Source organism: Cyclopterus lumpus, chromosome 23 (genome assembly GCF_009769545.1).
Source record: "Cyclopterus lumpus isolate fCycLum1 chromosome 23, fCycLum1.pri, whole genome shotgun sequence".
NCBI lineage: Eukaryota > Metazoa > Chordata > Actinopteri > Perciformes > Cyclopteridae > Cyclopterus > Cyclopterus lumpus.
Genome location: NC_046988.1, coordinates 16,805,865 through 16,825,189, shown reverse-complemented (window position 1 = coordinate 16,825,189; position 19,325 = coordinate 16,805,865). Strand labels below are relative to the sequence as shown.

Below are 19,325 nucleotides of genomic sequence, written 5' to 3'. Positions count from 1 at the left end.
CTGCTTTCACGATATTTATTTATTATAAACAAGATTTTATTCAAATCAAAACATCAACTGAAGATGAATTGTTTATTGTGATTAATGTCCAGATGTTTACAGTCAGCTCCTCAACAATCGTGAAGCGTTAATAAAACGTCTTTGAGCGGTTAGCTTAGCAACATCAAAGCTCTCTTGTCTCTCCGTTCAGGAGGAACGTCACACTGGTCCAGGACCAGGATCAGGAGACCTGGATGACCTCCATGCTGCCGGTCCCCATCTCCTCTCTGGACCTGCTGTCCATCCTTCCGTCTCCGAACTCCATGTGACAGCTGCGTCTCTTCAGCTGCTTCTCGAAGCTGGTCTCTTCGTGCCAGCTCCTCCTCGAGTCCCCGCGGTCCCCCGTCCTCTGCCGGCTGCGCCGCCGCACCGCCTCCGGGCCGCGGCCGCAGCCGTAGGCCGCTACGCCGCCGCCGCTCAGGATGGTGGAGGTGGAGTAGAAGCCGGCGGAGTCGGAGGAGAGGTACCAGCCGCCGGCCAGAGAGGAGGAGGAGACGGGGCCCAGCAGGATGTCGGAGTGCCAGCCCTTCAGGGCCCTGCCGGATCCGGGTCTGGCCAGGTGCTGTTGGCTGCGGGAGAGGCCGAACAGGAAACTGGCGGCGTTCTCCTCCACGCTGCCGCTCTGCTGCAACGGGTGCCAGCAGTTGGGAGCAGCGGGTGGAGGGTTAATGAAGTCGGAGGAGACCGGCGGAGCGACCTCCTCCTTGTCGGGGCTCTGCTCCGGAGTGGACTGCTCCGACACCTCCTCCACCGGCGAGAACTGGCACGGTTTACTGGTCGGTTCTTTGAAGACGGACGGTTTGAAGAACTCGGAGTCTCCCGATCCTCCGTGAGGGACGAAGACCCGGTGGGGGGCGCTCCCCGCCGGCTCGCCGTACGACTTGATGTCCAGAGAGAAGGAGCGCTTGAGCCGGGCGCTGTCCTCAGGTCCGTCGGCGAGCTGCAGGCCGCTCAGAGCCTCGGCCAGCCGGCGCTCCTCGGGGGCATTGGCCAGAACGCAAGGCAGGGTGAGGGGCTCCGTGAGGGCCGGGCCGGGGCCCACGGGGACCGGATCCTGGTCCTCCGGCTGAGGGAGGAGCTCACCGCTGGGCTCCGGATGAGCCTTCGGTCTGGTCTCAGGACCCGGAGGACTCTTGATCCTCTTCTCAAAGTCCAGCAGCTGACCCAGGAAGTTAAAGTTGGGAGAGATGGTCGGTCTCTTCTCCTTCACAAACCTGGACACAAAGGAGGAGGAGACGACATCCCATCAACCTGGGAGGCTCTAACAAGGGATGCATTATGGGAAATGTAGTTCTGAAGTCATTCTTTTTGATTAATAACACAAATCACTGTCACACTTCACAGTCTGTTCTCTTCATGTGTCTGATCCATAAAAAAATCACATCTTTAGTTTATTTATTGGCTCCAAACCGCCTTGAAGAGAAGAGGCGACTATGAACGCACCGTGAGCTCTTTAACAGACTGTGAACGCACCGTGAGCTCTTTTACAGACTATGAACGCACCGTGAGCTCTTTTACAAACTATGAACGCACCGTGAGCTCTTTTACAGACTGTGAGCTCTTTTACAGACTATGAACGCACCGTGAGCTCTTTTACAGACTGTGAACGCACCGTGAGCTCTTTTACAGACTATGAACGCACAGTGAGCTCTTTTACAGACTGTGAGCTCTTTTACAGACTATGAACGCACCGTGAGCTCTTTTACAGACTATGAACGCACCGTGAGCTCTTTAACAGACTGTGAACGCACCGTGAGCTCTTTAACAGACTGTGAACGCACCGTGAGCTATTTAACAAACTATGAACGCACCGTGAGCTCTTTAACAGACTATGAACGCACCGTGAGCTCTTTAACAGACTGTGAGCTCTTTTACAGACTATGAACGCACAGTGAGCTCTTTTACAGACTGTGAGCTCTTTTACAGACTATGAACGCACCGTGAGCTCTTTTACAGACTATGAACGCACCGTGAGCTCTTTAACAGACTGTGAACGCACCGTGAGCTCTTTAACAGACTGTGAACGCACCGTGAGCTATTTAACAAACTATGAACGCACCGTGAGCTCTTTAACAGACTATGAACGCACCGTGAGCTCTTTTACAGACTATGAACGCACAGTGAGCTCTTTTACAGACTGTGAGCTCTTTTACAGACTATGAACGCACCGTGAACTCTTTTACAGACTGAACGCACCGTGAGCTCTTTAACAGACTGTGAACGCACCGTGAGCTCTTTTACAGACTATGAACGCACCGTGAGCTCTTTAACAGACTGTGAGCTCTTTTACAGACTATGAACGCACAGTGAGCTCTTTTACAGACTGTGAGCTCTTTTACAGACTATGAACGCACCGTGAGCTCTTTTACAGACTATGAACGCACCGTGAGCTCTTTAACAGACTGTGAACGCACCGTGAGCTCTTTAACAGACTGTGAACGCACCGTGAGCTATTTAACAAACTATGAACGCACCGTGAGCTCTTTAACAGACTATGAACGCACCGTGAGCTCTTTTACAGACTATGAACGCACAGTGAGCTCTTTTACAGACTGTGAGCTCTTTTACAGACTATGAACGCACCGTGAACTCTTTTACAGACTGAACGCACCGTGAGCTCTTTAACAGACTGTGAACGCACCGTGAGCTCTTTTACAGACTATGAACGCACCGTGAGCTCTTTAACAGACTGTGAACGCATCGTGAGCTCTTTAACAGACTGTGAACGCACCGTGAGCTCTTTAACAGACTGTGAACGCACCGTGAGCTCTTTTACAGACTATGAACGCACCGTGAACTCTTTTACAGACTGTGAACGCACCGTGAGCTCTTTAACAGACTGTGAACGCACCGTGAGCTATTTAACAAACTATGTACGCACCGTGAGCTCTTTAACAGACTATGAACGCACCGTGAGCTCTTTTACAGACTGTGAGCTCTTTTACAGACTATGAACGCACAGTGAGCTCTTTTACAGACTGTGAACGCACCGTGAGCTCTTTTACAGACTGTGAACGCACCGTGAGCTCTTTTACAGACTGTGAGCTCTTTTACAGACTATGAACGCACAGTGAGCTCTTTTACAGACTGTGAGCTCTTTTACAGACTGTGAACGCACCGTGAGCTCTTTTACAGACTGTGAGCTCTTTTACAGACTATGAACGCACAGTGAGCTCTTTTACAGACTGTGAGCTCTTTTACAGACTATGAACGCACTGTGAGCTCTTTTACAGACTGTGAGCTCTTTTACAGACTATGAACGCACAGTGAGCTCTTTTACAGACTGTGAACGCACCGTGAGCTCTTTTACAGACTATGAACGCACTGTGAGCTCTTTTACAGACTGTGAGCTCTTTTACAGACTATGAACGCACAGTGAGCTCTTTTACAGACTGTGAACGCACCGTGAGCTCTTTAACAGACTATGAACGCACCGTGAGATCTTTTACAGACTGTGAGCTCTTTTACAGACTGTGAACGCACCGTGAGCTCTTTAACAGACTGTGAGCTCTTTAACAGACTATGAACGCACCGTGAGCTCTTTTACAGACTGTGAACGCACCGTGAGCTCTTTAACAGACTGTGAGCTCTTTAACAGACTATGAACGCACCGTGAACTCTTTTACAGACTGAACGCACCGTGAACTCTTTTACAGACTGTGAACGCACTGTGAGCTCTTTTACAGACTGAACGCACCGTGAACTCTTTTACAGACTGTGAACGCACCGTGAGCTCTTTTACAGACTGAACGCACCGTGAACTCTTTTACAGACTGTGAACGCACCGTGAACTCTTTAACAGACTGTGAACGCACCGTGAACTCTTTTACAGACTGTGAACGCACCGTGAGCTCTTTTACAGACTGAACGCACCGTGAACTCTTTTACAGACTGTGAACGCACCGTGAACTCTTTTACAGACTGTGAACGCACCGTGAGCTCTTTTACAGACTGAACGCACCGTGAGCTCTTTTACAGACTGAACGCACCGTGAACTCTTTTACAGACTGTGAACGCACCGTGAACTCTTTTACAGACTGTGAACGCACCGTGAGCTCTTTTACAGACTGAACGCACCGTGAGCTCTTTTACAGACTGAACGCACCGTGAACTCTTTTACAGACTGTGAACGCACCGTGAGCTCTTTTACAGACTGAACGCACCATGAGCTCTTTTACAGACTGAACGCACCGTGAGCTCTTTTACAGACTGAACGCACCGTGAGCTCTTTTACAGACTGTGAACGCACCGTGAGCTCTTTTACAGACTGAACGCACCGTGAACTCTTTTACAGACTGTGAACGCACCGTGAACTCTTTTACAGACTGAACGCACCGTGAACTCTTTTACAGACTGTGAACGCACCGTGAACTCTTTAACAGACTGTGAACGCACCGTGAACTCTTTTACAGACTGTGAACGCACCGTGAGCTCTTTTACAGACTGAACGCACCGTGAACTCTTTTACAGACTGTGAACGCACCGTGAACTCTTTTACAGACTGTGAACGCACCGTGAGCTCTTTTACAGACTGAACGCACCGTGAACTCTTTTACAGACTGTGAACGCACCGTGAACTCTTTTACAGACTGTGAACGCACCGTGAACTCTTTTACAGACTGTGAACGCACCGTGAACTCTTTTACAGACTGAACGCACCGTGAGCTCTTTTACAGACTGTGAACGCACCGTGAGCTCTTTTACAGACTGAACGCACCGTGAACTCTTTTACAGACTGAACGCACCGTGAACTCTTTTACAGACTGAACGCACCGTGAGCTCTTTTACAGACTGAACGCACCGTGAGCTCTTTTACAGACTGTGAACGCACCGTGAGCTCTTTTACAGACTGAACGCACCGTGATCTCTTTTACAGACTGTGAACGCACCGTGAACTCTTTTACAGACTGTGAACGCACCGTGAGCTCTTTTACAGACTGAACGCACCGTGAACTCTTTTACAGACTGTGAACGCACCGTGAACTCTTTTACAGACTGTGAACGCACCGTGAGCTCTTTTACAGACTGAACGCACCGTGAACTCTTTTACAGACTGTGAACGCACCGTGAACTCTTTTACAGACTGTGAACGCACCGTGAACTCTTTTACAGACTGTGAACGCACCGTGAGCTCTTTTACAGACTGAACGCACCGTGAACTCTTTTACAGACTGAACGCACCGTGAACTCTTTTACAGACTGAACGCACCGTGAGCTCTTTTACAGACTGTGAACGCACCGTGAACTCTTTTACAGACTGTGAACGCACCGTGAGCTCTTTTACAGACTGAACGCACCGTGAACTCTTTTACAGACTGTGAACGCACCGTGAACTCTTTTACAGACCGAACGCACCGTGAGCTCTTTTACAGACTGTGAACGCACCGTGAGCTCTTTTACAGACTGAACGCACCGTGAACTCTTTTACAGACTGAACGCACCGTGAACTCTTTTACAGACTGAACGCACCGTGAGCTCTTTTACAGACTGTGAACGCACCGTGAGCTCTTTTACAGACTGAACGCACCGTGAACTCTTTTACAGACTGTGAACGCACCGTGAACTCTTTTACAGACTGAACAGGTTATATCAGTCCCTGCAGAACCACTTGGTTCCTCCTCCGTCTCCTCTCACCTGTAGGCCTCGTCCAGCGGCATGTCCATCCTCTTCATGATGTAGGCGATGGCGATGGTGGCAGAGCGGGAGATTCCAGCCAGACAGTGGACCAGGACTCGAGCGTTGCAGGCTTTGGCCTTCTCTGAAACACATAGTTTGAGAGTGAAGCGAGAGCAGCTGTGGCGTCCTAGAGGTGCTTCTCTCTGGCGTACGGACTCGTACCGATGAAGTCCACGGATCGGTCCAACCAGGGCAAGATCTTCTCACAGAACGAGTCGTTGACGGGGACTCTCAGGAAGTGGGACTCCGGGATGAAGTCCGGTTTGGGGCAGGTGTTACTGGCGTTTAGGACGTAGACAATGTCGTTCTGCTGCATCAGATCCTGGAGACTCAAACAAGTACATCAGAGAACAGCCTCCCATCATGCACTGGGGCCACACGTTCATGGAATCTAGTCGTTTTATTGCTTTACTTCGTCTCTAAAAAGGTGCTAAATCAATAGTTACTACTATATACTATATAATGTATCAACATTATATTATAATACATGATATTATACTATAATATATTATATGATACTACATTATACTATATTATATTATGTTGCATTACGTTAAGGACGCATGTATTATCTAACACTGTATATTATTATAATAATATAACATGTGACTGTAAACCTGAGAGTCCTAGTTGAAACTGATCCTGGTCCAGAGGGGGACCAGCTGACCTGAGACCAGGGGACAGTGAGCCCTACCTGGTTGAGGACGTCTCTCTGGCAGCCCAGGTACAGGTGAGGTAGGATGCGGGTCGGCCCGGTGCTGGTGACCGGCAGACAGGGCTGAGACATGCAGGAGGGAACCAGAGAGGACTTCCCTTCACACAGACCGGGGAACAGGCAGGAGAACTCGGAGAACCCACCTGACGGGATCGAACACACGGACAGACAGAGGCTTCAGATGCTGCTGTGTGACCTGCTTTGGGGAACTATACACTATAATATACTACTATACACTATACTATAATATACTACTATACACTATAATATACTACTATACACTATAATATACTACTATACACTATACTACTATACACTATAATATACTACTATACACTATACTATACTACTATACACTATAATATACTACTATACACTATAATATACTACTATACACTATAATATACTACTATACACTATACTACTATACACTATAATATACTACTATACACTATAATATACTACTATACACTATAATATACTACTATACACTATACTACTATACACTATAATATACTACTATACACTATAATATACTACTATACACTATAATATACTACTATACACTATACTACTATACACTAAATATACTACTATACACTATAATATACTACTATACACTATACTACTATACACTAAATATACTACTATACACTATAATATACTACTATACACTATAATATACTACTATACACTATACTACTATACACTATAATATACTACTATACACTATAATATACTACTATACACTATAATATACTACTATACACTAAATATACTACTATACACTATACTATACTACTATACACTATAATATACTACTATACACTATACTACTATACACTATAATATACTACTATACACTATAATATACTACTATACACTATAATACTATACACTAAATATACTACTATACACTATAATATACTACTATACACTATAATATACTACTATACACTATAATATACTACTATACACTATACTACTATACACTATAATATACTACTATACACTATAATATACTACTATACACTATAATACTATACACTAAATATACTACTATACACTATAATATACTACTATACACTATAATATACTACTATACACTATAATATACTACTATACACTATACTACTATACACTATACTATACTACTATACACTATAATATACTACTATACACTATACTACTATACACTATACTATACTACTATACACTATACTACTATACACTATACTATACTACTATACACTATAATATACTACTATACACTATACTACTATACACTATAATATACTACTATACACTATACTACTATACACTATACTATACTACTATACACTATAATATACTACTATACACTATACTACTATACACTATAATATACTACTATACACTATACTATACTACTATACACTATAATATACTACTATACACTATACTACTATACACTATACTATACTACTATACACTATAATATACTACTATACACTATACTACTATACACTATAATATACTACTATACACTATACTATACTACTATACACTATAATATACTACTATACACTATACTACTATACACTATACTATACTACTATACACTATAATATACTACTATACACTATACTACTATACACTATAATATACTACTATACACTATAATATACTACTATACACTAAATATACTACTATACACTATACTATACTACTATACACTATAATATACTACTATACACTATACTATACTACTATACACTATACTACTATACACTATAATATACTACTATACACTATACTATACTACTATACACTATACTATACTACTATACACTATACTACTATACACTATACTATACTACTATACACTATAATATACTACTATACACTATACTACTATACACTATACTATACTACTATACACTATAATATACTACTATACACTATAATATACTACTATACACTATAATATACTACTATACACTATACTACTATACACTATAATATACTACTATACACTATAATATACTACTATACACTATAATATACTACTATACACTATACTACTATACACTATAATACTATACACTATAATATACTACTATACACTATACACTATACTACTATACACTATAATATACTACTATACACTATACTACTATACACTATAATATACTACTATACACTATAATATACTACTATACACTATAATATACTACTATACACTATAATATACTACTATACACTATACTACTATACACTAAATATACTACTATACACTATAATATACTACTATACACTATAATATACTACTATACACTATACTACTATACACTATAATACTATACACTATAATATACTACTATACACTATACACTATACTACTATACACTATAATATACTACTATACACTATACTACTATACACTATAATATACTACTATACACTATAATATACTACTATACACTATAATATACTACTATACACTATAATATACTACTATACACTATACTACTATACACTAAATATACTACTATACACTATAATATACTACTATACACTATAATATACTACTATACACTATACTACTATACACTATAATATACTACTATACACTATACTACTATACACTATACTATACTACTATACACTATAATATACTACTATACACTATAATATACTACTATACACTATAATATACTACTATACACTATAATATACTACTATACACTATACTACTATACACTAAATATACTACTATACACTATAATATACTACTATACACTATAATATACTACTATACACTATAATATACTACTATACACTATAATATACTACTATACACTATACTACTATACACTATAATATACTACTATACACTATACTACTATACACTATACTATACTACTATACACTATAATACTATACACTAAATATACTACTATACACTATACACTATACTACTATACACTATAATATACTACTATACACTATAATATACTACTATACACTATAATATACTACTATACACTATACTACTATACACTATAATATACTACTATACACTATAATATACTACTATACACTATAATATACTACTATACACTATACTACTATACACTATAATATACTACTATACACTATAATATACTACTATACACTATAATATACTACTATACACTATAATATACTACTATACACTATAATATACTACTATACACTATACTACTATACACTATACTACTATACACTATAATATACTACTATACACTATACTATACTACTATACACTATAATATACTACTATACACTATAATATACTACTATACACTATACTATACTACTATACACTATAATACTATACACTAAATATACTACTATACACTATACACTATACTACTATACACTATAATATACTACTATACACTATAATATACTACTATACACTATAATATACTACTATACACTATACTACTATACACTATAATATACTACTATACACTATAATATACTACTATACACTATAATATACTACTATACACTATACTACTATACACTATAATATACTACTATACACTATAATATACTACTATACACTATACTATACTACTATACACTATAATATACTACTATACACTATAATATACTACTATACACTATAATATACTACTATACACTATAATATACTACTATACACTATAATATACTACTATACACTATACTATACTACTATACACTATACTATACTACTATACACTATAATATACTACTATACACTATAATATACTACTATACACTATACTACTATACACTATACTATACTACTATACACTATAATATACTACTATACACTATACTATACTACTATACACTATAATATACTACTATACACTATAATATACTACTATACACTATACTACTATACACTATAATATACTACTATACACTAAATATACTACTATACACTAAATATACTACTATACACTATAATATACTACTATACACTATAATATACTACTATACACTATAATATACTACTATACACTATACTACTATACACTATAATATACTACTATACACTATACTACTATACACTATAATATACTACTATACACTATACTACTATACACTATAATATACTACTATACACTATAATATACTACTATACACTATAATATACTACTATACACTAAATATACTACTATACACTATAATATACTACTATACACTATACTACTATACACTATAATATACTACTATACACTATACTATACTACTATACACTATAATATACTACTATACACTATAATATACTACTATACACTATAATATACTACTATACACTAAATATACTACTATACACTATAATATACTACTATACACTAAATATACTACTATACACTATAATATACTACTATACACTATACTACTATACACTATAATATACTACTATACACTATACTACTATACACTATAATATACTACTATACACTATAATATACTACTATACACTATAATATACTACTATACACTATACTACTATACACTATAATATACTACTATACACTATACTACTATACACTATAATATACTACTATACACTATAATATACTACTATACACTATAATATACTACTATACACTAAATATACTACTATACACTATAATATACTACTATACACTATACTACTATACACTATAATATACTACTATACACTATACTATACTACTATACACTATAATATACTACTATACACTATAATATACTACTATACACTATAATATACTACTATACACTAAATATACTACTATACACTATAATATACTACTATACACTAAATATACTACTATACACTATAATATACTACTATACACTATACTACTATACACTATAATATACTACTATACACTATACTATACTACTATACACTATAATATACTACTATACACTATAATATACTACTATACACTATAATATACTACTATACACTAAATATACTACTATACACTATAATATACTACTATACACTATACTACTATACACTATAATATACTACTATACACTATAATATACTACTATACACTATAATATACTACTATACACTATACTACTATACACTATAATATACTACTATACACTATAATATACTACTATACACTATACTACTATACACTATAATATACTACTATACACTATAATATACTACTATACACTATACTACTATACACTATAATATACTACTATACACTATACTACTATACACTATACTACTATACACTATAATATACTACTATACACTATAATATACTACTATACACTATACTACTATACACTATAATATACTACTATACACTATACTACTATACACTATAATATACTACTATACACTATAATATACTACTATACACTATAATATACTACTATACACTATACTACTATACACTATAATATACTACTATACACTATAATATACTACTATACACTATAATATACTACTATACACTATACTACTATACACTATAATATACTACTATACACTATAATATACTACTATACACTATAATATACTACTATACACTATAATATACTACTATACACTATAATATACTACTATACACTATACTACGATACACTATACTATACTACTATACACTATAATATACTACTATACACTATAATATACTACTATACACTATACTACTATACACTATACTATACTACTATACACTATAATATACTACTATACACTATACTATACTACTATACACTATAATATACTACTATACACTATAATATACTACTATACACTATACTATACTACTATACACTATAATACTATACACTAAATATACTACTATACACTATACACTATACTACTATACACTATAATATACTACTATACACTATAATATACTACTATACACTATAATATACTACTATACACTATACTACTATACACTATAATATACTACTATACACTATAATATACTACTATACACTATAATATACTACTATACACTATACTACTATACACTATAATATACTACTATACACTATAATATACTACTATACACTATACTATACTACTATACACTATAATATACTACTATACACTATAATATACTACTATACACTATAATATACTACTATACACTATAATATACTACTATACACTATAATATACTACTATACACTATAATATACTACTATACACTATACTACTATACACTATAATATACTACTATACACTATAATATACTACTATACACTATAATACTATACACTATACTACTATACACTAAATATACTACTATACACTATACTATACTACTATACACTAAATATACTACTATACACTAAATATACTACTATACACTATAATATACTACTATACACTATACTACTATACACTATAATATACTACTATACACTATACTACTATACACTATACTATACTACTATACACTATAATATACTACTATACACTATAATATACTACTATACACTATAATATACTACTATACACTATACTATACTACTATACACTATAATATACTACTATACACTATAATATACTACTATACACTATACTACTATACACTATAATATACTACTATACACTATAATATACTACTATACACTATAATATACTACTATACACTATACTATACTACTATACACTATAATATACTACTATACACTATAATATACTACTATACACTATACTATACTACTATACACTATACTATACTACTATACACTATAATATACTACTATACACTATAATATACTACTATACACTATACTACTATACACTATACTATACTACTATACACTATAATATACTACTATACACTATAATATACTACTATACACTATACTACTATACACTATAATATACTACTATACACTAAATATACTACTATACACTAAATATACTACTATACACTATAATATACTACTATACACTATAATATACTACTATACACTATAATATACTACTATACACTATACTACTATACACTATAATATACTACTATACACTATACTACTATACACTATAATATACTACTATACACTATACTACTATACACTATAATATACTACTATACACTATAATATACTACTATACACTATACTATACTACTATACACTATAATATACTACTATACACTATACTACTATACACTATAATATACTACTATACACTATACTATACTACTATACACTAAATATACTACTATACACTATAATATACTACTATACACTATAATATACTACTATACACTATAATATACTACTATACACTAAATATACTACTATACACTATAATATACTACTATACACTATACTACTATACACTATAATATACTACTATACACTATAATATACTACTATACACTATAATATACTACTATACACTAAATATACTACTATACACTATAATATACTACTATACACTAAATATACTACTATACACTATAATATACTACTATACACTATACTACTATACACTATAATATACTACTATACACTATAATATACTACTATACACTATAATATACTACTATACACTAAATATACTACTATACACTATAATATACTACTATACACTAAATATACTACTATACACTATAATATACTACTATACACTATACTACTATACACTATAATATACTACTATACACTATACTATACTACTATACACTATAATATACTACTATACACTATAATATACTACTATACACTATAATATACTACTATACACTAAATATACTACTATACACTATAATATACTACTATACACTATACTACTATACACTATAATATACTACTATACACTATAATATACTACTATACACTATAATATACTACTATACACTATAATATACTACTATACACTATACTACTATACACTATAATATACTACTATACACTATAATATACTACTATACACTATACTACTATACACTATAATATACTACTATACACTATACTACTATACACTATACTACTATACACTATAATATACTACTATACACTATAATATACTACTATACACTATACTACTATACACTATAATATACTACTATACACTATACTACTATACACTATAATATACTACTATACACTATACTATACTACTATACACTATAATATACTACTATACACTATAATATACTACTATACACTATACTACTATACACTATAATATACTACTATACACTATAATATACTACTATACACTATACTACTATACACTATAATATACTACTATACACTATAATATACTACTATACACTATACTACTATACACTATAATATACTACTATACACTATACTATACTACTATACACTATAATATACTACTATACACTATAATATACTACTATACACTATACTACTATACACTATAATATACTACTATACACTATAATATACTACTATACACTAAATATACTACTATACACTATAATATACTACTATACACTATACTACTATACACTATAATATACTACTATACACTATAATATACTACTATACACTAAATATACTACTATACACTATAATATACTACTATACACTATACTACTATACACTAAATATACTACTATACACTATAATATACTACTATACACTATAATATACTACTATACACTATACTACTATACACTATAATATACTACTATACACTATAATATACTACTATACACTATACTATACTACTATACACTATACTATACTACTATACACTATAATATACTACTATACACTATAATATACTACTATACACTATACTACTATACACTATACTATACTACTATACACTATAATATACTACTATACACTATAATATACTACTATACACTATACTACTATACACTATAATATACTACTATACACTAAATATACTACTATACACTAAATATACTACTATACACTATAATATACTACTATACACTATAATATACTACTATACACTATAATATACTACTATACACTATACTACTATACACTATAATATACTACTATACACTATACTACTATACACTATAATATACTACTATACACTATACTACTATACACTATAATATACTACTATACACTATAATATACTACTATACACTATACTATACTACTATACACTATAATATACTACTATACACTATACTACTATACACTATAATATACTACTATACACTATACTATACTACTATACACTAAATATACTACTATACACTATAATATACTACTATACACTATAATATACTACTATACACTATAATATACTACTATACACTAAATATACTACTATACACTATAATATACTACTATACACTATACTACTATACACTATAATATACTACTATACACTATAATATACTACTATACACTATAATATACTACTATACACTAAATATACTACTATACACTATAATATACTACTATACACTAAATATACTACTATACACTATAATATACTACTATACACTATACTACTATACACTATAATATACTACTATACACTATAATATACTACTATACACTATAATATACTACTATACACTAAATATACTACTATACACTATAATATACTACTATACACTAAATATACTACTATACACTATAATATACTACTATACACTATACTACTATACACTATAATATACTACTATACACTATACTATACTACTATACACTATAATATACTACTATACACTATAATATACTACTATACACTATAATATACTACTATACACTAAATATACTACTATACACTATAATATACTACTATACACTATACTACTATACACTATAATATACTACTATACACTATAATATACTACTATACACTATAATATACTACTATACACTATACTACTATACACTATAATATACTACTATACACTATAATATACTACTATACACTATACTACTATACACTATAATATACTACTATACACTATAATATACTACTATACACTATACTACTATACACTATAATATACTACTATACACTATACTACTATACACTATACTACTATACACTATAATATACTACTATACACTATAATATACTACTATACACTATACTACTATACACTATAATATACTACTATACACTATACTACTATACACTATAATATACTACTATACACTATACTATACTACTATACACTATAATATACTACTATACACTATAATATACTACTATACACTATACTACTATACACTATAATATACTACTATACACTATAATATACTACTATACACTATACTACTATACACTATAATATACTACTATACACTATAATATACTACTATACACTATACTACTATACACTATAATATACTACTATACACTATACTATACTACTATACACTATAATATACTACTATACACTATAATATACTACTATACACTATACTACTATACACTATAATATACTACTATACACTATAATATACTACTATACACTAAATATACTACTATACACTATAATATACTACTATACACTATACTACTATACACTATAATATACTACTATACACTATAATATACTACTATACACTAAATATACTACTATACACTATAATATACTACTATACACTATACTACTATACACTAAATATACTACTATACACTATAATATACTACTATACACTATAATATACTACTATACACTATACTACTATACACTATAATATACTACTATACACTATAATATACTACTATACACTATAATATACTACTATACACTATACTACTATACACTATAATATACTACTATACACTATAATATACTACTATACACTATAATATACTACTATACACTATAATATACTACTATACACTATACTACTATACTACTATACACTATAATATACTACTATACACTATAATATACTACTATACACTATAATATACTACTATACACTATACTATACTACTATACACTATACTACTATACACTATAATATACTACTATACACTATAATATACTACTATACACTAAATATACTACTATACACTAAATATACTACTATACACTATACTATACTACTATACACTAAATATACTACTATACACTAAATATACTACTATACACTATAATATACTACTATACACTAAATATACTACTATACACTATAATATACTACTATACACTATAATATACTACTATACACTATACTATACTACTATACACTAAATATACTACTATACACTAAATATACTACTATACACTAAATATACTACTATACACTATAATATACTACTATACACTATACTATACTACTATACACTAAATATACTACTATACACTAAATATACTACTATACACTATAATATACTACTATACACTAAATATACTACTATACACTATACTACTATACACTAAATATACTACTATACACTATAATATACTACTATACACTAAATATACTACTATACACTATACTACTATACACTAAATATACTACTATACACTATAATATACTACTATACACTATACTATACTACTATACACTATAATATACTACTATACACTATAATATACTACTATACACTATACTATACTACTATACACTAAATATACTACTATACACTAAATATACTACTATACACTATAATATACTACTATACACTAAATATACTACTATACACTATAATATACTACTATACACTATAATATACTACTATACACTAAATATACTACTATACACTATAATATACTACTATACACTATACTACTATACACTATAATATACTACTATACACTAAATATACTACTATACACTATAATATACTACTATACACTATACTATACTACTATACACTATAATATACTACTATACACTATAATATACTACTATACACTATACTATACTACTATACACTATAATATACTACTATACACTATAATATACTACTATACACTATACTACAATAATAATAATAATAATAACTTTATGTATATAGCACCTTTAAAACAGGGTTTACAAAGTGCTCTACATAGAAGCAACATTTCAGAAATACATGAAGCAAAGGAGACAATGAATACAATAGAGGAATAGAACACAATAGAGGAATAGAACACAATAGAGGAATAGAACACAATAGAGGAATAGAACACAATAGAGGAATAGAACACAATAGGGGAATAGAACACAATAGAGGAATAGAATACAATAGAGGAATAGAACACAATAGAGGAATAGAACACAATAGGGGAATAGAACACAATAGAGGAATAGAGGAATAGAACACAATAGAGGAATAGAACACAATAGAGGAATAGAACACAATAGAGGAATAGAACACAATAGAGGAATAGAACACAATAGGGGAATAGAACACAATAGAGGAATAGAATACAATAGAGGAATAGAACACAATAGAGGAATAGAACACAATAGAGGAATAGAACACAATAGAGGAATAGAACACAATAGGGGAATAGAACACAATAGAGGAATAGAACACAATAGAGGAATAGAACACAATAGAGGAATAGAACACAATAGGGGAATAGAACACAATAGAGGAATAGAACACAATAGGGGAATAGAACACAATAGAGGAATAGAACACAATAGAGGAATAGAACACAATAGAACACAATAGAGGAATAGAACACAATAGGGGAATAGAATACAATAGAGGAATAGAATACAATAGAGGAATAGAATACAATAGGGGAATAGAACACAATAGAGGAATAGAACACAATAGAGGAATAGAACACAATAGAGGAATAGAACACAATAGGGGAATAGAACACAATAGAGGAATAGAACACAATAGAGGAATATAACACAATAGGGGAATAGAACACAATAGAGGAATAGAACACAATAGAGGAATAGAACACAATAGAGGAATAGAACACAATAG

The 19,325-nt window shown here is 32.0% G+C and overlaps 1 protein-coding gene across 1 annotated transcript in view; it reads right to left on the bottom strand.

Annotated features, from left to right (window-relative positions):
- Positions 1-19,325, bottom strand: part of dusp16 (dual specificity phosphatase 16) — a 20,187-nt gene continuing 862 nt past the window's right edge. Inside the window, exons 3-6 of the mRNA XM_034526571.1 lie at positions 6,410-6,573; positions 5,878-6,037; positions 5,674-5,797; positions 1-1,253 (exon numbers count right to left, since the gene is read on the bottom strand). Of these exons, the coding sequence (XP_034382462.1) occupies positions 221-1,253; positions 5,674-5,797; positions 5,878-6,037; positions 6,410-6,573 (1,481 nt within the window). The 3' untranslated portion in view covers positions 1-220. The remainder of the gene's footprint in view (positions 1,254-5,673; positions 5,798-5,877; positions 6,038-6,409; positions 6,574-19,325) is intronic.